At 48.9% G+C, this 26,705-nt stretch overlaps 2 protein-coding genes across 22 annotated transcripts in view; one reads left to right on the top strand and one right to left on the bottom strand.

The window, feature by feature from the left end:
* SZRD1 (SUZ RNA binding domain containing 1) overlaps positions 1 to 14,298 on the top strand; it is a 45,518-nt gene extending 31,220 nt beyond the window's left edge. For 2 of the 10 annotated variants that reach the window (XM_054546445.2, XM_009234635.4), the window contains exons 2-4: positions 7,524 to 7,573; positions 9,382 to 9,633; positions 11,187 to 14,298. In XM_054546445.2, coding sequence (XP_054402420.1) covers positions 7,524 to 7,573; positions 9,382 to 9,633; positions 11,187 to 11,289 — 405 coding nt within the window. In that variant the 3' untranslated portion in view covers positions 11,290 to 14,298. 10 annotated transcript variants of the gene reach the window in all.
* The window catches only part of SPATA21 (spermatogenesis associated 21), a 51,036-nt gene continuing 36,930 nt past the window's right edge, over positions 12,600 to 26,705 (bottom strand). For 9 of the 12 annotated variants that reach the window (XM_054556379.2, XM_054556378.2, XM_054556365.2 and 6 more), the window contains 3 exons: positions 16,865 to 17,040; positions 15,493 to 15,670; positions 12,600 to 14,974 (listed from right to left, as the gene is read on the bottom strand). In XM_054556379.2, coding sequence (XP_054412354.1) covers positions 14,917 to 14,974; positions 15,493 to 15,670; positions 16,865 to 17,040 — 412 coding nt within the window. In that variant the 3' untranslated portion in view covers positions 12,600 to 14,916. Of the gene's footprint in view, positions 14,975 to 15,492; positions 15,671 to 16,046; positions 16,072 to 16,626; positions 16,781 to 16,864; positions 17,041 to 20,876; positions 20,935 to 26,705 lie in introns of those variants that run through there. The other 3 variants (XR_010138561.1, XR_008525699.2, XM_054556372.2) reach the window with 3 other exon arrangements.

The following is a 26,705-nucleotide window of genomic DNA, read 5'->3' as shown; positions in this document are numbered from 1 at the left end:
TGATCTGCCTGCCTAGGCCTCTCCAAGTACTGGGATTACAGGCGTGAGCCACCGCAGCTGGCCAGTTTTAATATTTTTAATTTAACTCAGTATGTCCAAAATAGTATAATTGTAACATGATTATTATTTTTAAATACGTGAATTGTTTAAAAATATGTGAAGCATTCCTGTAAAATCAAACCTGGGGTGATAGGACTTGGGGTGTGTCCCTCTCTGGGGTTAGTCAGGGGAAGTAGAATAATTACAGGAGCATTGGAGGTGGCCAGTCCTAGTCCTACCAGGCCAGGACACTGTCACTGCTATGCTACTGACAGGGAAACAAAGCAGAGACGAAAGAGAATTAAATCAACATGGAGGTTGTTTGGAGAAGTCCATGGATTGTACATCTTAACTTGAAATGGCTAGTGGCCAGGCACAGTGGCTCACACATAATCCCAGTACTTTGGGAGAGTGAGGTGGGAGGATCACTTGAGCCCACAGTTCAAGAGCAGCCTGGAGAACATAGCAAGACCTTGTCTCCACCAAAAAAAAAAAAAAAAAAAAAGGGAAAAAGAAATGGCTAATGATGTGGGACACATTTTTATCTGATAGTTTTAGACCAGATTTTGCTGTTGTAGATTGCTTCTACCTGTGAATTCTTTGGCTGTATTCCCAAGTGAAATTGGGGCCTACACCCAAGGAGTCAGAATCCCATCCATATTTGTGGTATGGAAAACAAGACCCCTTGCTGGGGAGACTGGTCCACCAGGAGACCTTGTAGCCCAGGGACCTGGGCGCCAGTGTCCCTCCCAAGGCCTGAAGACATAAGGCCAGCATGGGCCCTGGCCGGCTGTGTGGGAGTTCAGGGCCGGAACAGGTTGGAAGGTAGTCTCGCCTGCTATCCCTTCTTTCTTCTCTTTGCTTTTTTCTTTGCCCTTTGCTTTTTGTGTTACTCAGGGCCTGTGGGACCCTGATTCTGGGAGAAATCCTGTTGTGCTCTCCAGGTTCCTGTCTCTTCTTCAGATCTCCCCGGGTCCACTTGTAGACTTGTGCACGCCGATTCAGGATGAGACCAGAGGACCCTGTGGGGCAGCGATTCATAGGGAGCTCAAAGGCCAGTTGTTATTCTTTGAATTTGAGAGAAACGTTGGAAATGTCATCTTCTGAAATGAAAACTAACAGAGAAAGGCAAATCATTTGGGAAAAGTTACTTAAATGGTAACCTTGTTGCCAATAAGAGAGTATTTTCTAATTCAAAGTCCAAAGCAAGGGTCCCTCTTAGATCTCTGTTCAATACAAGATTGCTCTATTTCTTGGGAGTCATGTTGGTGACACTGGAGACCAGAGGATTCCGGTTCTCAGAGAGAGGGATGCTGTGATGGAGTAGGACAGTACAGTCTTTTGGCTTGTATACTGAGGCACAGAGTGGGGAGGCCTGCTGGCCTTGGGGAGTGGGTAGGAGCAGATCAGGCACCAGAAAGGGTGAGATACCCCCTCTGACCCTTGTAGTGTAACAGGTGTGAGTTTGTTCACTTTGTCTCTTGTGAGCTTGGCTAGTTCGAATCAGTCCCCCAGGGCATCATCACCCCAGGCTGTTTTGTAAACATTCGTACCTGAGAAAGTATAACTGTAATGGTGCTTATACTTGCTGTGCTTTACACTAAGACCCAGAATAGCCTATTTCTTTTTCTCCTCTGCCTTTCTTCCTCTCCTCTCCCCTTCTCACCTTTCTTTTTTCCTTTGTCATCGACCTCTTAACGTTACAGGAGTAAACCTACCACTGTAATCTGCTTCACCTTGCAGACACATCCCTATCTTTTGTCACCTTTGTTCCTTTTGTAGCTTGTGACAGTAACAAACTGGGTTGTTTGAGGTGACCCCTTCCCTGCTCTCCTCCTTGGGAATGATCTTATCCCCATTATACTCCTAGGTCCCATACCCCAACTTTTCAGCCAGAGGCTCACACAAGCACATTCATAGCAAGGTTAAGGGCATCAGCAGCCAGTGAAGCTGAGCTTCCTTCTCTGGTGAGTTAAAATTGCAAATGTTGACATCTGATCCCATTCACCTTGTGGTTGTGGCTCTCCTTTACCTCCCATAAAGGACCAGCCCTGTCGAGAACCACCTTCCTCCCCACTGCTTCTTCATGATTTCCTGCCTCCACTCTTTCCTTCTGGCTTTGCTTGTTCTCTGAGACCGAGAAGCTTGTGTCCCATTTCTGTAGATGTGTAGCCCCATAGGACAAGTGATAATCAAGGTTTGGCAACAGTAGATCTTTTGCTTAGGATTTGGACCCAGAACACAGAATGTCACCTTCTGTGGGCTGCTTGGTGCTACTTGGCTGAAGAGCCTTTCCAGGAGCAGGAGCCGTAGGAGATCACTTTCCTGGCCACCGCCCTGTGTGGTATGCTTGTGCCCTAGCACTTGCCTTGTGCCCACTCACAGCAGTCACAAAGCTTATGGTTTTCTTTCACTAGTGATGGAGGTCAGGCCTCTAACACAGGAGCCTAGACCTTGGGCAGGACTCTGCATCCTTGTCAAAAGAGAGGGTTCCCTTAGGTAATACGATTCCTTATTTCAGGCCTGCATCTAGATGCTTCCCCAAACAAATTCTGAGGCCTGTTTAATTCCGTTGGGCTATTGCATCTCTGGGGGAGATGCGCATTTTCCTTGTAATGCACCCTGTAGGAAAGTTTTGACTTGGTCCAGCTTTTCAGAGCATGAGTCTGAGAGCAGATTGATTGCAAGGCCTTGTCTGAGAAGAGAATGGACTGACTCATGATACCTGGACAGACTCCAGAGGGAGATGCGATGCCCTCTCCAGCTGCTGACAGAGCACTCCCTCTCCTGCTTGGGCGCCTCTGAGCATGCTAGCATCCAGCTGGCCATCTAAAGATGACCAGGATCCACTTTCCACCAAAGCTGCTTGGGTTTCCATCCCATTCTGTAATCTTACGGAAGAATCCCTCTCCAGCTCTGATAAAGCTCTTCTGCCTTTCACAGTGGAGTTGGATGAGAGTTGTAGTTCTTGGCATGCCAGGGGGCAGTGTGGAATCGGGGGAGATGACCGTATCTAATGGTTTATACCGGCATTTCCAGGGGATTTGAGCAGTTGTCGGGGGAGGGTGGTATGTCAGCATAGGGGCCTCAGAAGGCGAATTCTAGGGCTGTCTCTGTGGTTTACTACCTTGTGACCTTGGGTAAGTTCCCTAACCCTCATCTGACAGAAGGATAAAAGCTACTTGTCTGCCAAACAGGGCTGGTGTGAGCAGAAAATGAATGTCTGGGGAAGAATATTGACAGCCATAATACATTATATTGATATAAGGTATTATTTTAAAAGCCATTAGTATTATATTACATGCCAAGTATGTTAGTCATGTTCTAGTTTGGGGACAGAGGCGCATTTACTCAGACATGGCCTACGATGTCCTCTTGAAGGGCTTTTCTTCCACCCAGGCTCCTTGTGCTGGAACTGGGCAGATGATCCATCTTCCTTAAACCCTAGAGGAAGAAGGAAGCAGTTTGCTTTCCTCAGAGGAGACCTGGATGGGACTTCTCAAATTCACTCTAATGTGTGAGGCCCATTTCTCTCTCTGCCTTATTTGGCTCTCGCAGTGATATGGAAGTGAAAGTTCACATAGTGAAGTTAGAAAATTCAGTGCATTGCCATAAAAATACTGATTTGGTTTCTTCTGCGCTAGGTCTGGCCCTGTCTGCCAAGGCTTGTTGGCCGTCATTAGGCAGGGCAAGTGCTCTTTGGTGCCCTGCAGCCCCTTCACTTCCCCAGGTATGCTCCCTGCGAGTGGAGTTTGGCTGCTTGCCTGGTCTATGAAGGCATTTGGTCTCAACCCTCAAAGGCATCTAAATTCTACAGCTGTCAAGGCTGTGTTTATGATGGAGAAACTCGAATAGGCAGTCTTGTATTTAGAGTGGAGCGAAATGATACAGTATGAAACTTTAAAACAAGAAGTTACTTGTGAGAAGCCCTTAAAAGGTAATAGGCAATAGACTAATATGAGATGTAGTACTTACTCAGGTAATAACACTGGTATTAATAGAATTAATATAATTCCACCAATACAGTCATTTTCAGGACAGAGTACGCAGTGGACATAGGTTCCGTGTGAGTGTCTGTGTTTGTCAGTTCACAGAAAACATCCAGGTCGTTCTCTTATTATTGGTGTACCTTTTCCATTCAGTCATTCAGCATTCTTTGGCACCAACTATGTTCCAAGCTGGAGTGAGAGGTTTCCATTTTAGTGCCTTTCTGGCCCCTCCAGAGACTTGATGGTGCCTCAGAATACAATAAGTTTTATATCTATATATATATATATATATTTTTTTTTTTTTTGAGACAGAGTCTTGCTCTGTTGCCAAAGCAGGAGTGCAGTGGCATAATCTTGGCTCACTGCAACCTCCATCTCCCAGGTTCAAGAGATTCTCCTGCCTCAGCCTCCTGAGTAGCTGGGATACCACGCCCAGCTAATTTTTGTATTTTTAGTAGAGACGGTGTTTCACCTTGTTGACCAGGCTGGTCTCGAACTCCTGACCTCAAGTGATTCACCCACCTCGGCCTCCCAAAGTCAAAGTGCTAGGATTGTAGGCATAAGCTACCATGCCCAGCCAAATATATTTTGAACACAAGTTAGTACCAATCAGGATATGTGTCAGTGTTAGACTAGATTTAAATCTAGTTTCATATGGTTAATCTAGTTCATATTGTTTACAAGAGATGTAAATAAGGACATGGAAAGGTGAGAAAAAATATGTTCTAGGAAATACCAAAAGAAAGCTGGCCAACTTTATTAATATTAAACAATACATTATAAGGCAAAAAAGATCACATCATAATGATACACTGTTTAACTTACTAGAAAGAATAAATCGTTTTTTTTTTTTTTTTTTCGAGACGGAGTCTTGCCCTGTCGCCCAGGCTGGAGCACAGTGGCGTGATCTCAACTCACTGCAGCCTCCCTAGTAGCTGGGATTACATGTGCGCACCACCACGCCTGGATAATTGTTGAATTTTTTAATAGAAACAGGTTTTCACCCTGTTGGCCAAACTGGTCTCAAACTCCTGACCCCAAGTGATCCGCCTGCCTCAGCCTCCCAAAGTGTTGGGATTACAGGCATAAGCCACTGTCACTGTGTCTGGCCAATAATTCTTAATTCTTTACCTGGTCAGTAGATCAAATGAGTCAGTAAGAATTTACAAGATTAGGACAATATAGCTAAGCTAACCAGCTTGAACTGCACCCATCAACTAGAGAATAGTTATTTCCTTTTTTTTTTTTTTTTTTTGAGACAGAGTCTCGCTCTGTCGCCCAGGCTGGAGTGCAGTGGCATGATCTCAGCTCACTGCAAGCTCCGCCTCCCGGGTTCACGCCATCCTCCTGCCTCAGCCTCCCTAGTAGCTGGGACTACAGGCACCTGCCACCATGCCCGGCTAATTTTTTGTATTTTTTTTTTTGAGTGGGGTGGGGGCAGAGTCTTGCTCTGTCGCCCAGGCTAGAGTGCAGTGGCGCGATCTTGGCTCACTGCAAGCTTCGCGTCCCAGGTTCACGCCATTCTCCTGCCTCAGCCTTCCGAGTAGCTGGGACTACAGGCGCCCGCCACAACGCCCGGCTAATTTTTTTTTTTTTTTTGTATGTTTAGTAGAGATGGGGTTTCCACTGTGTTAGCCAGGATGGTCTCGATCTCCTGACCTCGTGATCCGCCCGCCTCGGCCTCCCAAAGTGCTGGGATTGCAGGCGTGAGCCACCATGCCCGGCCAATTTTTTGTATTTTTATTAGAGATGGGGTTTCACCATGTTAGCCAGGATGGTCTCGATCTCCTGACCTTGTGATCCGCCCGCCTTGGCCTCCCAAAGTGCTGGGATTATAGGTGTGAGCCACCGCGCCGGGCCGAGAATAGTTATTTTCAGAACATACAGAGCACTCATGAAAATGGCCTACACGCTGAGCCATGGGGCAGATCTCACCAAATTTCAAAGTCTCCTCACTACGGCTGTGGTTCTTTACATTTTGCAAGTGATGGACTCCTTTGAAAATCCCATTCTAATAAATTAAGGTTGCCCAAACTCGGCAGTGTTGACTTTTGGGGTTAAATAGTTCTTTGTGTAGGGCTGTCCTGTACACTGTAGGACATTTAGCATCTCCCCGATAGTGGCAACCAAAAATGGCTTGACATTGTCCAGTGTCCCCTGAGGGACAGAATCTTATCTGGTTGAGAACCACCATTAGAGATCTTGTCTCTAGAAAAACACAGAATTTTGCATACAGTTTCTTCCCACTCCATTAGAGCTAGTTGATCTTGTCCTCACTGAGGATGGCTGAGAGGGAGTGGGACTTTTTCTAAGAAAGGCCGTAGGGCAGCCAAGCAGCCTGGGGGTTTGGTCTTTGTTCTGTGCACAGCCTCTCCACACCCCTGTCCTGGATATAGATGCTCACACCTGTGTGTGGAGGTGTCACAGGCATGCTGGTGCTGATGGGCTGAGGGCTCAGACTGCCATGAGCCCAATGTCCCGCTCAGGGCTTGAAGAGATGAGGCCAGGGCGTGTTGGAAGGCAGTCCCGCCTGCTCCTCCTTCTCAGCCTCTTTCTTCTCTCCGCTTTTCTCTAAAATGGTGGTGGTGTTTTAATCAAGACCTGCCAGGCTCTGGTTGTGAGAGAAATCCTTGCTGCACTCTCAGGTGTCTTGTCTCTTCCTCAGGTTCCCCATGTTCACTTGTAGAGCATGGACCTCCAAAGCCACAAACATAAGGCATAGGTTTTACTCTAAGCCTTTCGGTAGGTGCCAGTCACAGAGAGTTCAAGTCCGTAACAGGAAAAAATAGATTATTAAAATATTAGATAGATATGACCATAAAGGAATGTAAAAGGGAGAGTTTATTCTGAGGACCAGGTGATGCCCCATGCTGGTGGGATCAGAGGAGACTTTACAAAAGAGAAGTAGACATCCAGGCTGGGTTGTGCAGGATCAGTGGGACTTTGCAAGGGGAGAGGACATTGCAGGCAGGTGGAACAGCATGCTGAGTTCTGGGGGCTAGTGATAGCAAAATAGAGACAGAAGGTGAAAGAAGGTATGGGTGAGACATGCTCAGAAGCTTTGACTAGGTCTGCAAGCAGTTGAAGGGTTTAAAGTAGGGAAGTGACATGATCAGATTTATGTTTAATTTTTTTTCCAACTCTTTATTTCGTAAAATAGAGTAAGTGTTCCTAAGTTTAGGTTTAGAAGTTGATATGAGTGGCTCTGTGAAAGACAGATTACAGGTCAGAAAACTGGTTGGAGGCTATGCAAAGAACCCAGCTGAACAATGAGGTTTAGAACTGTCATGGTGGCCATGGGGCTAGAAGGGAGATGGACCTGCAGAGGGTATCAGGTCCCCAAACCCCAAAATCTAGTCCACATTTGTTATGTTGAAGGACATAGTCATGTCCCTGGCTAGAGAAAGGACACTGCCCTTAGCTCCAAAAATAAAGACTAAGTTTTTATTTGAGAGAGATTTTTTTCCTCTTTTTATATACATTTTTTTCCTCTAGGAAATAGACAGACGGTTGGAAAAAAAACTGAAGATCACACAAAAAGAGAGGTAAGGCTGCTGTCTGGTCTGAGGGCTCATGCTCTCTGTGGTTTGAGAGCTGGGCAGTCAGTGGTGTTCTCCAGCTGGCCATTAGGATTAGCAGGTCCTAGCAGGTCAGGCTCTGGGGCAGCAAATCCTTCCCTCCAAATTGGAGACCAGGACGTGGTGGCTTGAGGCTTTAGGGTTGAGGCTGGGGTGTTGCATCTGCCTCTGACCTTCGTGGGCTCCCTGTGTGAGGTCATCTGATGCGATGTGAGGAAGTGACAAGTTGGAAGACTTGAGTTTTAGGCCTGGCAGTGCCCCAGTTGCTCTGAGGTCTGGGGCAAGTCGTTTCCCTGCTCTGGATATCAGTTTCTTTCTCTGTGGCATGAGGAGTGTGGGCAGATGATTTCTCTGGGTCCCCAGTGACTTGGTGGTTTAGGGTATTATGAGGGTATCCTGGAAGAAAACATTCTAGGAAATTCTTGAAAAAAACTTTTAAAAATAGCTTTGTTCTCCACCTAGACGACAGAGGAGGGTGTTTCCAGAGTAGGTGAAAGTTGACTTAGGCTTTCTGCTTTTGGGCTTAGGGAACCTGTTGGTTTTCCATAGGTACAAGGGACAGGAAAGAGGATAGGACCTCTCTGGATTTGCTTACGGGGCTGCACAGTCATTCCCCAGGAAACTCTGGGGTGCTCTGCCCGACCACTAGTTTTCCTGGCTCCCTGCCTCTTTGATCAGATTGCTGGCTCCTTGTCTGTCTGCTCATCTCAGCAACCACACTAACCCTGGGTTACAGTCCCCGTTCCATACCATTTGTGTCCTACCCGAGACTTGTTTCCATTCACCCTGGCTCAGTTCCTCCAATCCCGACTCCTCCTGACAGCCAAGGCTCTGAAAGCAGGCTTGTTTGGTTCTGAAGAGAAGCTGGTTGACTGCTCTGGGGAGGGTCCTGGTGGCTGTTGTCGGGTGGTCATTCCTGTCTGGGTTCCTGTCTCCTCCTGTGGCTTTTGTTTCTTTCCCTTCCTGTGTTGTTGTCCCTCTTTGTTTTTTGTCATTCCACCTCTCCTTGTGGACACATCGCCTTGATGTACGCGTCCACCAGCCTTGGACAATGCTTTTCTTTTGAGCATTGCCGAGCACTGTTTCTAGGAGCATCCTCCACTCCAGCCCCGCCGCTGTCCAAAAGACCAGGAAGCCCTGGCAAGGGAGGTTTCTGTGTTCAGAAGCTTTTTGAAGAGGATTCAATTGTCTGGTGTAGCTTGTCTCTGGGAGGCACAGGTCACTCTCACTAGAAGGTGGCTTGGTAAATCTTGATGCCAGGCAGGGATGGCATAGTGGGCTCCTTTGTAGTGTTTGTCTGGTTTGAGCATGTGTTGGAAGATTTGGCTGAGAGTGAACACTGCTGACCCCCAAGTTCAAAGGCTCCCACCCCACCAGCCAGTCTTACTCTGATCTGTGTAGGGAAGCTGGGATCTTAACTGACGTCATTCGATTCTGGATATAAACTGTTTTGCTGCAGGGCCAAATGGTGGTTGATGTGGCTGTGGTGAACATGGGGATAGAAGTGCCAGAATGAGGTGGTGTTCCAGCCCCCGTGGCCAGGGGTTAGGGCTGAGGAGCAGTTCTGTGGCCTGCCAGAGCTGGTCGCAAGCTTGATTTTTTGGGACACCCTTCTTGAGGAGTGGAAATTTTGCTGTCTGGTCAGAGGCCAGAGAATCATGGGTAGAATTAGTAGGGAGGGAGAGGAAAGTGATGAGAGGTGGGTGTGGGACATGGACAGGGCCTCCTTAGTCAGGAGCATGATTTATGAAGCTGTGTTTGCTCTTTGTCAGCAGGAAATCCAAATCTCCTCCCAAAGTGCCCATTGTGATTCAGGACGATAGCCTTCCCGCGGGGCCCCCTCCACAGATCCGCATCCTCAAGAGGCCCACCAGCAACGGTGTGGTCAGCAGCCCCAACTCCACCAGCAGGCCCACCCTTCCAGTCAAGTCCCTAGCACAGCGAGAGGCCGAGTACGCTGAGGCCCGGAAGCGGATCCTGGGCAGCGCCAGCCCCGAGGAGGAGCAGGAGAAACCCATCCTCGACAGGTGAGTGTGGCTGGCAGGGCCAGCCAGTGATGGCTGTCCCAGTCCACCCGGGAAGAGGAGAGCATCCTGGCTGCATGTAGAGTAGTGAGAAGCAAGCAGAGTCCGGGTAGGAACCATGCAGCTCCAGCTGCTGACCCCAGCCGGCTGGCGCTAGTTCACTGTGCCGCATTGGCTGGAGAGGGCTCTGAAAGCCTTGCCAGGGAGGAGGTGGCAGTTTGCTGGCATGCTGCCTCTGCGGTTGGTAGTCACCAGGGGGCACTGTTGCGTAGAGAGTGAAGGCATGGATGAGCTTGTGTCAAAATCTGCCTCTTAACCTCTTCTTTAGAATGACTTGACCTCTCTGGGCCTTAGTTTTCTCATCTGAAAAAATGGGATAATAATAGTACCAACCTTATCAAGGTGTTGTGCAATTCAGTGAGTAAATGAGCATAGGATGTGGAGAACCTGGGCTGGCAGAGTGGAAGGTACCCAGATAAGTGCTTTGATGATATTTTCTGGGTCTCCAGTATGCCCACTGTGATGTTTTTGTGAATTTTCTAAATTCCTTTTTACTTTTATCATTTTTTTCTCTGCAGTATTAGAGGTTGCATCATATAAGTTTATCACTTTCTAATCAAACAGTATTCATTAAGATGGCCTCCTTCTAACTTTGAGGGACTGCTATGGTTTGGTATTCTGGGACTTGAAGAAAAAATCTGCGTACCTTCTTTCTAGCTCTTCATAATTTTGAAGAGATACCTGTTCTTTTCGTTGTTTCTCCTCTAAGTCTTCACCTTTCCAGGGTGGAAAAATAGTAATACGAGTCAACCGTTAACCGCAGAGTTTGGAGAGGAGTGGGAGGGAAGAATTGGGGGGCGGGGGATGTGTCCCTCTGCTGAGCTCTTGATTCCAGTTCTTTACTTTGGCCTAACACTCTGGAGATTCCAAATGGTTCTGCGGAGCATGTGCTATCCATGGTCACTGCCTCTGGGCAGAGTGGGCCCTCAAGCACTCCCCCTGCCTACAAGTGCATGATGGCAGCTGAGCGGGGGAAAGGATGCTGTAGCTGCTAGAGGTGAACGTGCACCACCGACCCTACCTGCTCACAGGGGCCTCAACTTGGAGGTGCCCTGAGTCAGCTTCCCAAAGAAGCAGGCTTGTGGAGCCAGAGTGACTTGGCCCCCAGCTATAAGGACAGTTGATTTTAAGATGGGGGACATCTAGGCCAGGTGCAGTAATCCCAGCACTTTGAGAGGCCGAGGTGGACAGATCACTTGAGGTCAGGAGTTGAAAACCAGCCTGGCCGACATGGTGAAACCTCATCTCTACTAAAATTACAAAAATTAGCTGGGTGTGGTGGCGTATGCCTGTAGTCCCAGCTACTCGGTAGGCTGAGGTAGGAGGATCACTTGAACTCAGGAGGTGGAGTTGCAGTGAGCGGAGATCGTGCCGCTGCACTCCAATCTAGGTGACAGAATGAGACTCCGTCTCAAAAATAAATAAAAAATAAAGAAATGATGGGGGACATCTATTATATCCTTCTTCAGGTCTTCCTCTGCTCTTCTTCCTTTCAGGCCAACCAGGATCTCCCAACCCGAAGACAGCAGGCAGCCCAATAATGTGATCAGACAGCCTTTGGGTCCTGATGGGTCACAAGGCTTCAAACAGCGCAGATAAATGCAGGCAAGAAAAGATGCCGCCGTTGCTGCCGTCACCGCCTCCTGGGTCGTCTGCCACGGGTTGCACTGCCGTGGCAGACAGCTGGACTTGAGCAGAGGGAACGACCTGACTTACTTGCACTGTGATCCCCCTTGCTCCGCCCACTGTGACCTTGAACCCCATGCACTGTGACCTCCCCCCTTCTCCCCCTTCCCACTGTGATTGGCACATCGACAAGGGCTGTCCCAAGTCAATGGAAAGGGAAAGGGTGGGGGTTAGGGGAAGGTTGGGGGGACCCAGCAAGGACTCAGAGAGTCAGACAGTGCCACTTGGCCACTTGGGGTAAAGCCAGTGCCAGCAATAACAGTTTATCATGCTCATTAATTTGGGATTTCAAAACACAAATGAAAACTCACACCCACCCACCCCCAAGTGCATGTCTCCATCACTTAAAAAGTAAGTTCCATTTGAAAATATCCTTTCTTTTTTTTTTTCTTCCTATTTTTGTTTGTTTATACAAATATCTGATTTGCAAGAAAAAGTGCATGGGAGGGGTTTTAGTGGTTTAATGAATTTTTAATTAAGAAAGGGTAGTTTGGTAGTCTACTTAAAAATGTTTCTGGGAAATTCACTAGAAACATTAACCAATAGGATTTTGGTGAGCTTAGCTTCTGTATTCCTACTGCTGCCCGGAAAAGGGGCAGGGCTCTGCAGCCGCCAGGACAGATGAGCACCCCATGCCTATACCTCCCTCCCCGAGCTAAGTCCCACGGCATCTGGGCCTTGCCTGGAGACTGGGCTAGCTCTGTAGGCTCGGAGAGCCTGGGGAGGGTGCCAACCCCACCTCTAGTATTTTGGGAGATAGGGAAAGTGAACCGACTTCCCCTTCCCATACCCCTCAGGGTGGTTCCCTACCAGCCAGGCTTACTACTTCTAGAAGAGAGCAGAGTGCCAGGGAGTGAGATTGCATCCCTGGGCTTAGAAGTGACGGAGAGAAGACTTGTTTAGTATTTTGCCATCAGCACAAGGAAAACCAGGAGAGAGTCTGCCTCCAGGACTCTGAGCCTTCTGCCTCGTATGTTCAGAAGGTGGATAGGTCTTCCCACTCCAGCATGGCTTGAACTCTTAGGGGTCTGCAGTGCTCCATCTCCATTGATGGCCCCAGCTCAGTAACTATACCTGGTACATTTCCTGTGTGCAATCAGTACCTTGAAGGCAGAACATTCTGAATAAAGTTGGAAAAAGAACAGCTTTGCTTTGCAAAGATTGATGACAGACTGGTTCCTCAGAGGCCTAGGCTACCCGTCACCCCTTTTTCCAGAGCGAGGGCCTGGAATGAAGGCAGTTTATCCTCTGTCCCTGGAGCCTGGGGTTTGCTTTGGCTCCTTGAGGTGGAAGAGACTAAGAGAGCAGCTGCCCAGAGCGGCTCTGTGTGTACCTGGCTCCTCTCAGGCTTCCTGATCCCTTCCGTTGCACTGCGCCTTATCCCTCAGCCAGCCAGACAGCCTCCCTGCTCCTGACCAGCAGATACGTTTCGGAGTGGTTGGTGTGGTTTTTGTGATGAGGGCAGCACGTGGTGGCCAAGGTGGCAAGCTGAGTCTCACAGGCTCACTCCACCGTTGGTTCCCTGTGGGAATGGTAGGGCAGGCCCAGCAAGCCATGCCCCACCACGTCCTCTCCTCCGGAGGAAGGGCCAGCTGCCAGCTGAGTCAGCAGCTAGTCCATAGCACAGCCTTATAACTGTAAAGCCAGGCATTGCCCATGAGCAGAGCTGGAACCAGAGCTTCAGTCAGTAAGAGGGAGGATTACCTTCAGGAGAAGGCAAGGAAGAAAATTGGCTGCTATCTTTATAATTCCACTGCCCTAACCAAGTGTCCACATTCTAAATGTGTAGTGTCCATCCCTCATGTAATAGTGGTTTCCCGCCCAAAGTGAGACTTTCCTTTTAATTGGAGAAGGCTGTAGAGGTAGTCCAGGTGGGAAGGCCAGAAGTGCTGGTTGCCCAGCCATTGGGACCACCTGTTCTTGCCATACTACTCTCTAGTGGGAGGCCAAAGTAAAGGCTGGCTGGTGGGTGTCTGTGGATTGAGGATGTGGCAGGGACTGGTCCTCCCACCTCCCTCTGGCCAAAGATGGGCTTTGCCCGCTGTGTGCCTGTCACCACCCACCAGCAGTCATGCCCTGGGCTTCCCAAATGGAGAGGTAGCAGGCAACGTTTTTAAAAAGAAAGAAAACAGGAAACTGTATTGTGTCGGGGGAGGCGGGAGGGAAATGAGGAAACGGTTTGGATTTTGTGTGTGGGAGGGTATTTTTTTGGGGGTAGTTGTCTGTAACTTTCCTAAGTGCTTTTTTTCCTTTTCTTTTTTAAAGTAAGTTGCAGGCTTTGGCTTGGAAAACCCCAGGGGGATGGGGGGCAGAAACCTGAGGCTGCTGCCCTTTTATCTGCCTTCACGGTACTGTCCCCTTCCCCCAGCTCCTCCCTGACCCCATGGGCCAGGCCTCAGACCTTCCAGCTAACCGCTTCCCATGAGCCACTACTCTGATGTCAGCCTATAACCAAAGGAGCTGGGGGGTCCAGGCCTGGTGACCAACCTTTCTCAGCCCACTCAATCAGGGTGCTCCCCACCTGCAGGCAGGAGGCAACACCCTATCTGCTACCATCAGCCCCTTCCAGAGCCCATCTGCCCCGCCCAGCCCTGCCCTGCCCAGCCATACCCTGCTCTACCCCATCTGGGGGTGCCCTGCTCAGGGATGGGCTGGCAGGGCTGTACCCAGCCTCCCTGGTAAGCAGAGACTCAAGAAACCTCTGGGGTCCTGTTTTCTGGTCGTGTGATCCCAGGGGTGCACATGGGCCCCTCGGGTGTCTGAACAGAAGGGCATGGGAGGGAGGGCCGCACCCCTGCAGTCTCACTCTGCTGGTGTAGCGGGCAGCTGCCCACTCCCACCCCACCCTGCACCGCGGGCTCCTGAGTCGGCAGATTAAGCATTTTATAAATTGTATTTTAAATACATGTTTTAAACTTGTCAGATCTTTGTCCTCATTTCAGTCCCTGCCCTCTACCTCTTGCTGTGGCTGCTTATTTAACCCTGGGGGGTTTCCCTCTGCCTAGTCCCAGGGAAAGACTGTCTTTGGGAAAACATGAGGCCGGGTGGTATGTGGGTTGAGGGGAAAGGACCCACCCCTCTTGGGGCTCCCAGAGAATGAGAGCCCTGGGTCCTGGGGCTCTGTTGGGGGAGCGTGCAGAGGCCACCTCCTGCTCTTCCACAGGGCCTGTCTTAGAGCCAGTGGAGAGAGAGAACGGCTGCTTCTGTGGGGCTCCCAGTCTAGAGGGGGAAGTGCTCACCTGAGGAGAGACCTAGCCCTGTGCTTTGAGAAGGCACAGAAGGTCAAGACTGCACGCAGGGGCACCTGTAGCAGAAACCCCAACCGTGGGCAGGGCTTTGAGGTGGAACCCTGCACTCTGAGAACCCAGTGGTGGCTGGGTGACAACTTGAGGGCCTTCCTTGGCAAGAGGCACAGAGGCTGAAGTTATTGGTGTTTATTAGCTCACCAGGCCACAAAACAAATCCCAGCAGCAGCTCCTGCCTGGTGGCCCATCTGTCTGCAGGCCTTGAGCAGCTGCCTAGAGTCAGGCCTCCAGAGGGTCAGTGGGTTCGAGCCGGCACAGAGCTGAGCCACTTTCTGCTGTCAGAGTTGTGTTCCCTGGGAAGAGGAGTGGGGGAGAAGGGTGGGAGACATGTGGCCCTTTCCCTGTCTGCCAGTATATGAGCCATCTGTGCGTGCCCAAGTGAGGGGAGAGAGGAGGCCTCCCCTCAGAAATGGTGGAACCAGCAGTTGGGCTTAGGGGCCTGATTCCAAGTCCAGAGTTCCGTTCCCCAGCAGCCTGGAGGGGGACTGCTGCAGGAGACGCTCCCCTCTGCCCAGGTGCACAGTCTGCTAGTCCTAATATGGAACCATAGGGAACTCAGAGCACTCAGGTGCCACTGAATCCTGGACACAGGAAAGCAGAAGCACTCTGGCTTCAGTGGAACAATCTGCTGGGTACACAGGCCCTCAACAAAGGTTTGTCTTCTTCGCCTTTCACCCTTTCTCCTCCCTGGAGCAAGCAGCCTCTCAGGTATGATCTCTTAGAAAGATGGATTCCCAGGCATTAGGCCAGGGGGCCTCTTAAGGAAGAGTCTGGAAGGGCCTGGGCTGGGGCCCTTTATCTGGGCACCCACCTGTTTCCTTGAGATCCTGACTGGAAGAAGGGGCTATGGATGTCAGGATCCAGGCCAGGGGGTGTGCACTGGTCTAGTGCATAGTGGTTGCTTGGCTTCCTACGGACCATCTTCTTGTCCAGCCGTGAGCAGAGCGGGATGCAGGGCACCTGGGCATAGGGGCTCTGCAGGTTGGGAGCTGGTGAAGAAGGAGGCAGAAGGGGGAATGCTTCAGAGCGTGCCCAGCCTTGGGAGGCAGGCAGATTCAAGTGAAATCCTGGCTTTGCTACATAATGAGCTGAGTGGTTTGGGGCAAGTCACTTAACCTCTCTAAGCTTCTGAGCTGGAGGTGATAGTGGTACCCACCTCACAAAAGTTGATGATGAGGATTAAAGGAGAAATATATGCAAAGCACTCAGCTCAGTGCTGCACACAGAATAAGAGCTGGTAACAGCTTAACAAGGAGCAGAGGACTTCGTGATGGGTGCTGGCAAAGTCTAGTAGGCATGCTCTAGAAAGACTGCAAAGCTCCTGTCCTGTTACTTGGCACACAGTAGGAGTTTAATAAATGGTACCTGGGGGAAGGGAGGCAGGCTTGCCCTGTGGAAAGAGCATAGGTTTTGGGGTCAGACCTGGATATAAACTCCCCTTTCCAAAACACTAGCTAGGGGCATTGGGCAAATTGCTGAACTATATCAGTTTCATTTTTCTTTTTCTTTTGAGACAGAGTTTTGCTCTTGTCGCCCAGGCTGGAGTGCAATGGCGTGATCTCAGCTCACTGCACCCTCCATCTCCCGGGTTCAAGTGATTCTCCAGCCTCAGCCTCCAGAGTAGCTGGGATTACAGGTGCTCACCACCATGCCCGGCTAATTTTTTAGAGGTGGGGTTTCACCATGTTGGCCAGGATGGTCTCGAACTTCTGACCTCAGGTGATCCGCCCACCTCGGCCTCCCAAAGTGCTGGGATTACAGGTGTGAGCCACCACGCCCGGGTCAGTTTCATTTTTCTAATCTGTAAAATGGGGTAAGTACCTGATTATGAGTACTGTATCCTAGAGCATCTGCAAAGGGCCTAGCACAGTGGCCACTCGAACAGTGAGCTGGGATTGCTAATCTCTACAGCTGTTCTTTCTCAGTCCTGGCTCATGGGACCAACCTGTGCTCAGGCTAAGGCAGGAGGGGAGTAGTCCAATGCAGAAGGCCATTGTCATAGGCCTGGATGGAAAATAGTGATTATCAGCCTGTTTTCTGATGTACACAGTTAAGCCCAAAGTGGGAAACTGGCCTCTCAGCTCCCTTGGCCTGGCTGCCTGAGGGCCCAAGGAAAGGAGACCAGATGAGCAAGAGATCAAAGCCCCAACCCTAGCCCATCCCACCCTGCCCAGAGCCCTCACCATAGTTCTGCTGCTTCAGCCGGCTCAGGATACTGAGGACCTTTCGTTCTGGGACTTCTGAGTTCTCTTCTTGCTGGGGGTTGTGGGGAAGCTTCTTCTGCAACCGCAGCCGGCCTATGGCCGCTTCCATCTCCTGGGCCTTGCAGGTGCCTTCCTTCAGCTTTTTCTGGTAGTAGCTGGGGAGGCAGTGCCCACCCATCTCAGCCTGGCAGTGTTTAATTCACCCTTCTCCTCAGCCCCTGTCTCTCTAGCCAGCTCTGGAGCAGGAACGCAAGCCTAGGAGTCAGGAAACCTGGATTCTAGTCCCAGCTCAGCCCTTACCTTTCTGTGACCATGAGCAAGTCACTGCCCTGCTCTGGGCCTCAGTCGCCCTGTGTAAAATAGAGGGAAGGGGTTCTCTCTACCCTGTCAATGCAAGTGACTTGACTTCTCTGAGCTTCAAGTTTCCGTTGGGTAAAACAGATCAGACAATTCACATGCCGTAGGATTAAATAACAAGGATGAATTAACAAGGCCCATCAAGCACACAGCATGGTGTCTGGCACACAGAAAATGCTTTGTATATGTTATCTATTATTTTGGGGAGGGGCGTGGCGGGGAGACAGAGTCTCACTCTGTTGCCCAGGCAGGAGTGCAGTGGCATGAACGTGGCCTCACTACAGTCTCAAACTCCTGGGCTCAACTGATCCTCCTGCCCTAGCCTCTCGAGTAGTTGGGACCATAGGCACCAACCACCACGCCCAGCTGATTTTTTTATTTTGTGTAGAGACGTGGTCTCGCTGTGTTGCCCAAGCTGGTCACAAACTCCTTGCCTCAAGCAATCCTTACACTTTGGCCTCCCAAAGTGTTGGGATTACAGGCGTGAGCCACCGCATTACCTGTGATTACCTATGATTTTATCACTGATACATTTAGTTAGATGTGCAAGTACTTATCTGTGCAATTAACTCCTGCTCATCTTCCAGATTTCAAGTTAAGGACTCTCTGCTCCAGAAAATCTTCTCTGTCCTATCCCCACCCCTACCCTACAGAGTAGCTAGGCTCCTGCTGGAGGCCCCCTGCAACCTGCAGTTACCCAATTATAGCCCACAACCCACTTGATTTTCTTAACTCACTGCTTGCCTTTTCCCCTGCTAGACTACATCATCATTCATTTAGTATTCACTGAATGTTCACTGTGTCCTGGCCACTCTCCTAAGTGATTGGAAAAGAGTGGTGAAAGAGACATCCACACAGGGTCCCTGTATCACAGCCTCAGTCCCACCTCTTACTCCAGCCGTCTACTAACACCGTGGGCCAAGGGTGCCGCAGTGGCCACTTTCACACAGGCTTCAACTAGCTTTGCACAGGGGCAACCCTACGGGTCTCACCTCAGGCTAAGCCTCTTGCTTCCTGCCCCAGGGATTCTCTGACACACGTGCAACTCAGAAGTGCCGGGGAGTGAAGCACCTGTGGGGCACCCTTGCCAAAGGTGTTAGTAGATGAGCTATACAGGCTTTTCCCTATCTTCTCCTGGCAGTTCTGAGCTGCCATTCTTTTTTTTTTTTTTTTTTGAGATGGAGTTTTGCTCTTGTTGCCCAGGCTGGAGTGCAGTGGTGCAATCTCAGCTCACAGCAACCTCCGCCTCCTGGGTTCAAGTGATTCTCCTGCCTCAACCTCCCAAGTAGCTGGAATTACAGGCATCCACCACCACGCCCGGCTAATTTTTTGTATTTTTAGTATAGACGGGGTTTCATCAGGTTGGCCAGGCTGGTCTTTTCTTTTGAGACGGAGTCTCGACCTGTTGCCCAGGTTGGAGTGCAATGGCATGATCTCAGCTCACTGCAACCTCCGCCTCCCAGGTTCAAGCGATTCTCCTGCCCCAGCCTCCTGAGTAGCTAGGATTACAAGTGCGCGCCACCACGCCCAGCTAATTTTTTGTATCTTTAGTTTAGACGGGGTTTTACCATGTTGACCAGGCTGGTCTCAAACCCTTGACCTTGTGATCCACCCGCCTTGGCCTCCCAAAGTGCTGGGATTACAGATGTGAGTCACCGCACCCGGCCCTGAGCTGCCATTCTTAGTCTCCTCAGAAGATCCTGGGAGGTGCTTGACTCAGTAACACATCCTTGAATTGGCTCCTCCTCCTTTGTGACACCCCTTCCCTTACTCCTGCCTCCTGGGATCATTTCCCACATCAACCACCTGGACACAGGCCTACTGGCAGAGTCAGACCATAAACAAATAAATAAAAATACAGGCCGGGCATGGTGGGGCTCATGCTTGTAATCCCAACACTTTGGGAGACCAAGGTGGGAGGATCACTTAAACCCAGGAGTTTGAGACCAGCCTGGGCAACATAGTGAGACACCCCTACAAGAAACTGTAAAACTAGCTGGGCATTGTGACATGTGCCTGTAGTCCCAGCTACGCAAGAGGCTCATGCGAGAGGATTGCTTGAGCTGGGAGGTCAAGGATGCAGCGAGCCGTCATCATGCCACTGTACTGCGGCCTGGGCGATGACAGAGCGAGACCCTGTCTCAAGAAAAGTGCCATGTTAGGAGTGCTGGGTGCCCTGAGGAAACGTAGACGGGTAGGAGGTAGCGATAAGGGGCTATTTTGCTCAAGGTGGTAAGCAAAGTTTTCAGAGGTGACATTTGAACAGGATGGGGGAGGAAACAAACTGAATGGGTATCTGGAGGAAGAGTCTTCAGGCAGAGGAGTGGCCTGTGAAAAGGCTGGGAGGTGCAGGAAAGAGCTCGGGACAGCAAGGAGACTGGAGAGGTTGGAGCCTGATGTGTAAGTGGTGGAGAGGAAGAGATACGGGCAGTGAGATGGCAGGGCCACGGCATCTGGGGCTTTGTAGGCAGTGATGGGGGGTGGGCATGCTACTCAGAGTGTTGGGAAGCCTTAGGGCTTAAGCTGATGGCTCTGCTAGGGCCTCTGCCTATCTTTGGGGCCTAGGATTTGCGGTTTTAATGGGCCTCATACACAGAAGATAGAAAACTAATTCCAGGACCCTCACGTGGTGCGAGGTTGGATCTAGATCCCTTGTATAAAACTGAAAGTCTCAAAAGGCAACACTCTGAGTGAAATAGATGGACTAGAAAATAACTTCACCCCTCAGGAGCCAACAGGACACAGTAGAGTGTGTGCAACTTTCTCAGTCACAATTTCAGAGGAAATTCCTTGCTCTCTGCTTCCTCTTTTCCCCTTCTTGTGGGCTTGAATTCAGGTGTGTTGCTGATAAGTTGGTTTAGGATTGACTAGGGAGTAGTGGAACAATAAATTGGAAACAAACTCGGTGCCTTGGTAACTTTGTCTTCCTGCCTGCTTCCTCCAAACTGTCAGTATAAGACAGTAAACTCCTATCTTTTTGAACTACAGTATATTGGGGTCTATTTCTTAACTAAGACACCAGCCTAAAATTCTATACTCAGCTAAACTGTCCTGTAAGTGTGAGGATAGAATAAACACATTTGTAGACATAGATAATATTACCTCCTATGCATCCTTTCCCAAGAAGCTACTGGAGGACATGTTCTTCTAAAGTGAGAACATAAACCAAAAAAGAGAAAGATGTGATTACAGAAAGCGGGAGATCCTGGCCAGGCGCAGTGGCTCACACCTATAATCCCAGCACTTTGGGAGGCTGAGACAGGAGGATCAGCTGAGGTTAGGAGTTTGAGACCAGGCTGGCCAACATGGTGAAACCCCTGTCTCTACTAAAAATACAAAAATTAGTAGGGCACAGTGGCACATGCCTGTAATCCCAGCTACTCGGCAGACTGAGGCAGGAGAATCGCTTGAACCTGGGAGGTGGAGGTGGCAGTGAGCCGAGATGGCGCCACTGCACTCCAGCCTGGGCAACAAGAGCGAAACTCGGTCTGAAAAGAAAAAGAAAGCAGGAGATATAATGCAGGAGAGAGGTGAAGGAAAAGGAAGATGATGAAGAGAGATCCCACGATGGCAGTGCAAATGCCATAAACCACTCCCGGTCAAATAAAATTTCTAAACATGAAAAATACAATACCTGGCCAGGTGCAGTAGCTCACTGTTTCTTTGAATGACTGTGATTTTCTTCCTGAAAACTGGACATTTGAATCTAATAATGTGGTAACTATGAATATAAGATTCTCCCGCTTCCCCAGAGTTTGCTGTTTTTTGTTAGTTTATTTATTTATTTATTTTTGTTGTTGTTGTTGATCTGTGCCAAAGATCAGCCTAAGGTATAAACTTAAGGTCTTCTCAGGTCTTCTCAGCCTAGCACTTTGGGAGGCTGAGGCAGGAGGATTGCTTGAGCCCAGTTCAAGACCAGCCTGGGCAACATGGCAAAACCCTGTATCTTCAAAAAAATACAAGAACAGGCTGGGCGCGGTGGCTCACACCTGTAATCCCAGCACTTTGGGAGGCCAAGGCAGGCGGATCATGAGGTCAGGAGTTCGAGACCAGTCTGGCCAACATAGTGAAACCCTGTCTCTACTAAAAATACACAAAAAATTAGCCAGGTGTGGTGGTGTGCGCCTGTAATCCCAGCTACTCAGGAGGCTGAGGCAGGAGAATTGCGTGAACCCGGGAGGTGGAGGTTGCAGTGAGCCAAGATCGTGCCACTGCACTCCAGCCTGGGCGACAGAACGAGACTCTGTCTCAAAAAAAACAAAAAACAAAAAACAAACAAAAAGAACAAAAACAAAAACAACAATACCCAAAGTGAAAAATTCACTGGATGGATTTTTTTATTTTTTTATTTTTTGAGACGGAGTCTCGCTCTTTCGCCCAGGCTGGAGTGCAGTGGCACGATCTCGGCTCACTGCAGGCTCCGCCCACTGGATGGATTTAAGATGATTAGGGGAAGATGGTGGAGTGGGAAGCACCAGGAATCTGCCTTCAAACCTACACAACAATTGCACTGGCAGAATCTGTCATATACTATTTTGGAACTCTGGAGTCTTGCACCATCCAGGGGAAGGTTTGGATGGCGAATTGCAGTTAATTTTGGTCAAGTTAAGCTTTTAGCACAATATCAGCTATTTATCTTCCATTTCCAGCCTCTGGGAGGCAGATGTGTATGTGTTCCAGGAGCAGCCTGGCTTGCTGGAGCCAGGGTAGGCAAAAAGAACCCTGTCCTCCAAAATACTGGGAATTGTGCTCTGATCACTAATGGCTGCTTCTGAAAACAAAGGTGCAAAGAGGTGGGCTTTGCAAAGGTGCAAAGAGGGGCTGTTGCACCTCCCCACATTGTTGCAAGCCCTTGTCCCTGTGTTTTTTTGTTTTTGGTAAGCCATGCACCCTTCCAGTTGAAGTGACTTCCAGGAAATTTAAAGGGCCAGTGCCCTTTTCCCCACTTCATTTCTCTCTTTTCACCCTTTTCGGAGGCAGACATTAAAGACTAAGACATTCAGAAGCAACCGCATATGTGGGGGAAAGTTAGAAAGTAACCCCAGTTCCTAGGGAAAGGCACAGGCTCAGAAAAGACCTGAGAAGACCTTAAGTGTATACCTTACACTGCTCTTTGGCACAGAGATAGCCTACAACAACAACAACAAAAACAAATAAGCAAACAATAACAACAGCAAACTGAGGAAGGGAGAGAATCTTATTTTCATAGTAACCACATTATTAGATTCAAATGTCCAGTTTTCAGCAAAAAATCATAGTCATTCAAAGAAACAGGAAAGCATGGCCATTTAAAGGAAAAAAATCAACAGAAACAGTCCCTGAAAAGTACCTGACAGCAGATCTTCTAGACAAAATCTTTATAAAACAACTCTCTTAAAGATGCTCGGAGAACTAAAGGAAGACTTGGAGAAAAGAAAACAATGTATAAACAAGATGGAAATACAAAAGAGATAAAAAAAATCCAAACGAGAAACCGAAAAGATTGTGGAGTTGAAAAGTACAATCATTGAAATGAAAATTTTACTACAGGGATTCAAGGTAGATTTGAGCAGGCAGAAGAATCTGTGAACTTGAAGATGGGACAATGGAATAATCAAGTCTGAGGAAGAGAATGAAAAAATAATTGAAGAGGCCGGGCGCCGTGACTCACGTCTGTGATTCCAGCACTTTGGGAAGCTGAGGTGGGCGGATCACCTGAGGTCAGGAAATCAAGACCAGCCTGGCCAACATGGTGAAACCTTGTTTCTACTAAAAATAGAAAAATTAGCCGGGCATGGTGGTGGGTGCCTGTAATCCCAGCTACTCTGGAGGCTGAGGCAGGAGAATCCCTTGAACCCGGAGGTGGAGGTTTCAGTGTGCTGAGATCGCGCCATTGCATTCCAGCCTGAGTGACACAGCGAGACTCCGTCTCAAAAAATAATAATAAATAATTGAAGAAAAGTGAACCCCAGAACTTTGGGAGGCTGAGGTGGGCAGATCGATTGATGTCAGGAATTTGAGACCAGCCTGGTCAACATGGTGAAACCCCATCTCTACTAAAAATACAAAAATTAGCCGGGCGTGGTGGTGCGCCCTTGTATCCCAGCTACTCCAGAGGCTGAGGCAGGAGAATTGCTTGAACCCGGGAGGCAGAGGTTGCAGTGAGCCAAGATTGTGCCACTGCACTCCAGCCTGGGCAACAGAGCAAGACTCTGTCTCAAAAAAAAAAAAAAAAAAAAGTATTCTGGAATACAAACAAATGTGAGTGAAAAAAAAAATACCACCACACATCCACCAAAATGACTACATAAGATTGACAGTACCAAATCTCAGCAAGATGTGGAGTAACTGGAACACTCATACATTGTTGGTGGGAGTGTAAAATGGCTCAACTATTTGGAAAAACTTCTGGCATTTTGCTGAAACTAAACACAGCTACCCTGTGACCCAGCAGTTCCACTCCTGGGTATTTACCCTAGAGAAACAAAAATGTCTACAAAAAAACACTTTCATAAATTTTTTTTTTTTTTTTTTTGAGCCAGGGTCTCACTCTGTCACCCAGGCTGGAGTGCAGTGGTGCGATCGTGGCTTATTGCAGCCTTAACCTCCCAAGTTCAAGTAATCCTCCCACCTCAGCCTCTTGAGTAGCTGGCACTACAGGTGTGTGCCACCATGCCTGGCTAATTTTTTTTTTTTTTTGTATCTTTGTAGAGATGGGGTTTTGCCATGTTGCCCAGGCTGGTCTCAAACTCCTGGGCTCAAGCAATCCACTCACTTTGGTGTTAAAAGCAGCTTTATTCATTATAGCCAAAAGAACCAAGAAAACCCAAACACTACAAGCCACCCAGAAGTCCATCAATAAAAGAATGGATGAACAAACTGTGGTATATTCAGATGACAAAATACTACTCAGAAACAAGAAAGAATGAACATGGATGAATATAAAAAATATGCTGAGGCCGGGCGTGGTGGCTCACACCTGTAATCCCAGCACTTTGGGAGGACAAGGTGGGCGGATCATGAGGTCAGGAGTTCGACACCAGCCTGACCAACATGGTGAAACCCCGTCTCTACTAAAAATACAAAAATTAGCCAGGCGTTGTAGTGCGCACGTGTAATCCCAGCTACTCAGAGGCTGAGGCAGGAGAATTGCTTGAACCCGGGAGACAGAAGTTGCAGTGAGCTGAGATCATGCCACTGCACTCCAGCCTGGGCAATAGAGCGAGACTCCGTCTCAAAAAAAAAAAAAAAAAAAAAAGAAAGAAAAAAAAGCCAGGCATGTTGGCTCATACCTGTAATCCCAGCACTTTGGGAGGCCAAGGCAGGCGGATCACCTGAGGTCAGGAGTTTGAGACCAGCCTGACTAACATGGTGAAACCCCATCTCTACTAAAAACACAAAATTAGCCGGGCATGGTGGCACGTGCCTGTAATCCCAGCTACTTGGGAGGCTGAGGCAGGAGAATTACTTGAACCCAGGAGATGGAGGTTGCAGTGAGCCAAGATTGTGGTATTGCACTCCAGCCTGGGCAACAAGAGCAAAACTCTGTCTCAAAAATAAATAAAATAAAATAAAATAAATAAAATAAAGCTGAGTGGGTGCCAAAGAAATAAAAAGAATGAATAAGATCAACTATTAGATAGCACAACAGGGTGACTATAGTCAATAATAATTTAATTGTATATTTAAAAGTAACTAAAAGAGGCCAGGTATGGTGGCTCACACCTGTAATCACAGCACTATGGGAGGCCAAGGCATGTGGATCACCTGAGGTCAGGAGTTCAAGACCAGCCTGGCCAACATGGAGAAACACCATCTCTACTAAAAATACAAAAATTAGCCAGGCATGGTGGCGGGTGCCTGTAATCCCAGCTACTTGGGAGGCTGAAGCAGGATAATTGCTTGAACCTGGGAGGCAGAGCTTGCAGTGAGCTGAGATTGCACCATTGCACTCCTGCATGGGCGACACAGCGAGACTGTCTCAAAAAAAAAAAAAAAAAAAATATATATATATATATATATAAAATACACACACACATACAGTGGATACTCCAGCTTAGGCAATAGAGCAAGACTTCAGGGCTAAACATCCCCTGAGGCATTTATCCTTTATGTTACAAACAATCCAGTTATACTCTTTTAGTTATTTTATTTTATTTTATTTTGAGGTGGAGTTTCGCTTTTGTTGCCCAGGATGGAGTGCACTGGCACGATCTCAGCTCACTGTAACCTCCTCCTCCTGGGTTCAAGCGATTCTCTCCTGCCTCAGTCTCCTGAGTAGCTGAGATTACAGGCGCCCACTGCCACGCCCGGCTAATTTTTGTATTAGTAGTAGAGACGAGGTGTCACCATTTTGGCTAGGCTGGTTTCAAACTCCTGACCTCAGGTGATCTACCCACCTCAGCCTCCCAAAGTGCTGGAATTACAGGCGTGAGCCACCACGCCTGGCTGGAAAAAAAGATCTCTTGTCTTTGGAGTTGCTAGATTGATCTCGCTGGAACAGGCTGCGCTCGTTCACCTTTCCCTGGCCCATATAGAAAAGGCCTAGTTTGTGGTAGGAAAAAAATTAGTCCAACTTACTGATTGGCAAGGACAAGCCTTTGTGTGACTCACTGAGAGGAGACCCGAGCAGGCTGAGAGCCTGGTTCCTACAAGCTCAATTCTGTGAGATACGCTCCCGTCCTCATATCCTTCCATCACTCACATTGAAGTTGAGGAAATATGCCCTCATTTCACAGATGAAGAAACAGAATGTTGAGAGAAAGCGACTTGCCCAAGGCTGCAGAACTAGTAAGAGGCACAGACAGAACTCCAAATTCTTTCTTTCTTTTCCTTTTCTTTTTTTTTTTTTTTTTTTTTTTTTGAGACTGAATCTCACTCTGTCACCCAGGCTGGAGTGCAGTGGTGGCATCTCAGCTCACTGCAACCTCTGCCTCCTGGGTTCACGCCATTCTCCTGCCTCAGCCTCCCGAGTAGCTGGGATTACAGGTGCCCGCCACCACGCCCAGCTAATTTTTTGTATTTTTAGTAGAGACGAGGTTTCACCGTGTTAGCCAGGATGGTCTCGATCTCCTGACCTTGTGATCCACCCACTGTGGCCTCCCAAAGTGCTGGGATTACAGGCGTGAGCCACCATGCCTGGCTTTTCTTTTCTTTTTCTTAAGGGATAGACTTTCATTCTGTCACCGAGGCTGGAGTGCAGTGGTGCCATCATAGCTCACTGCAGCCTCGAACTTCCGGGCTCAAGCAGCCCTTCCCCTTTAGCCTCCTGAGTAGCTAGACTACAGGCACACAACATCTTGCCCAGCAACAAAGTGCCTTTTGGCTGGATGTGGTGGCCTGTAATCCCAGCTCTTTGGGAAGCCGGGCATGGTGGCACACGCCTGTAGTCCCAGCTACTAGGGAAACTGAGGTGGGAGGATCGATTGAGCCCAGGAGGTTGAGGCTGCAGTGAGTCGTGATTGTATCACTACACTCCAGCCTG

Source organism: Pongo abelii, chromosome 1 (genome assembly GCF_028885655.2).
Source record: "Pongo abelii isolate AG06213 chromosome 1, NHGRI_mPonAbe1-v2.0_pri, whole genome shotgun sequence".
Classification (NCBI taxonomy): Eukaryota; Metazoa; Chordata; class Mammalia; order Primates; family Hominidae; genus Pongo; species Pongo abelii.
The sequence above is the reverse complement of the archived record's forward strand: the minus strand, read 5'-3'. Positions and strand labels throughout refer to the sequence as shown.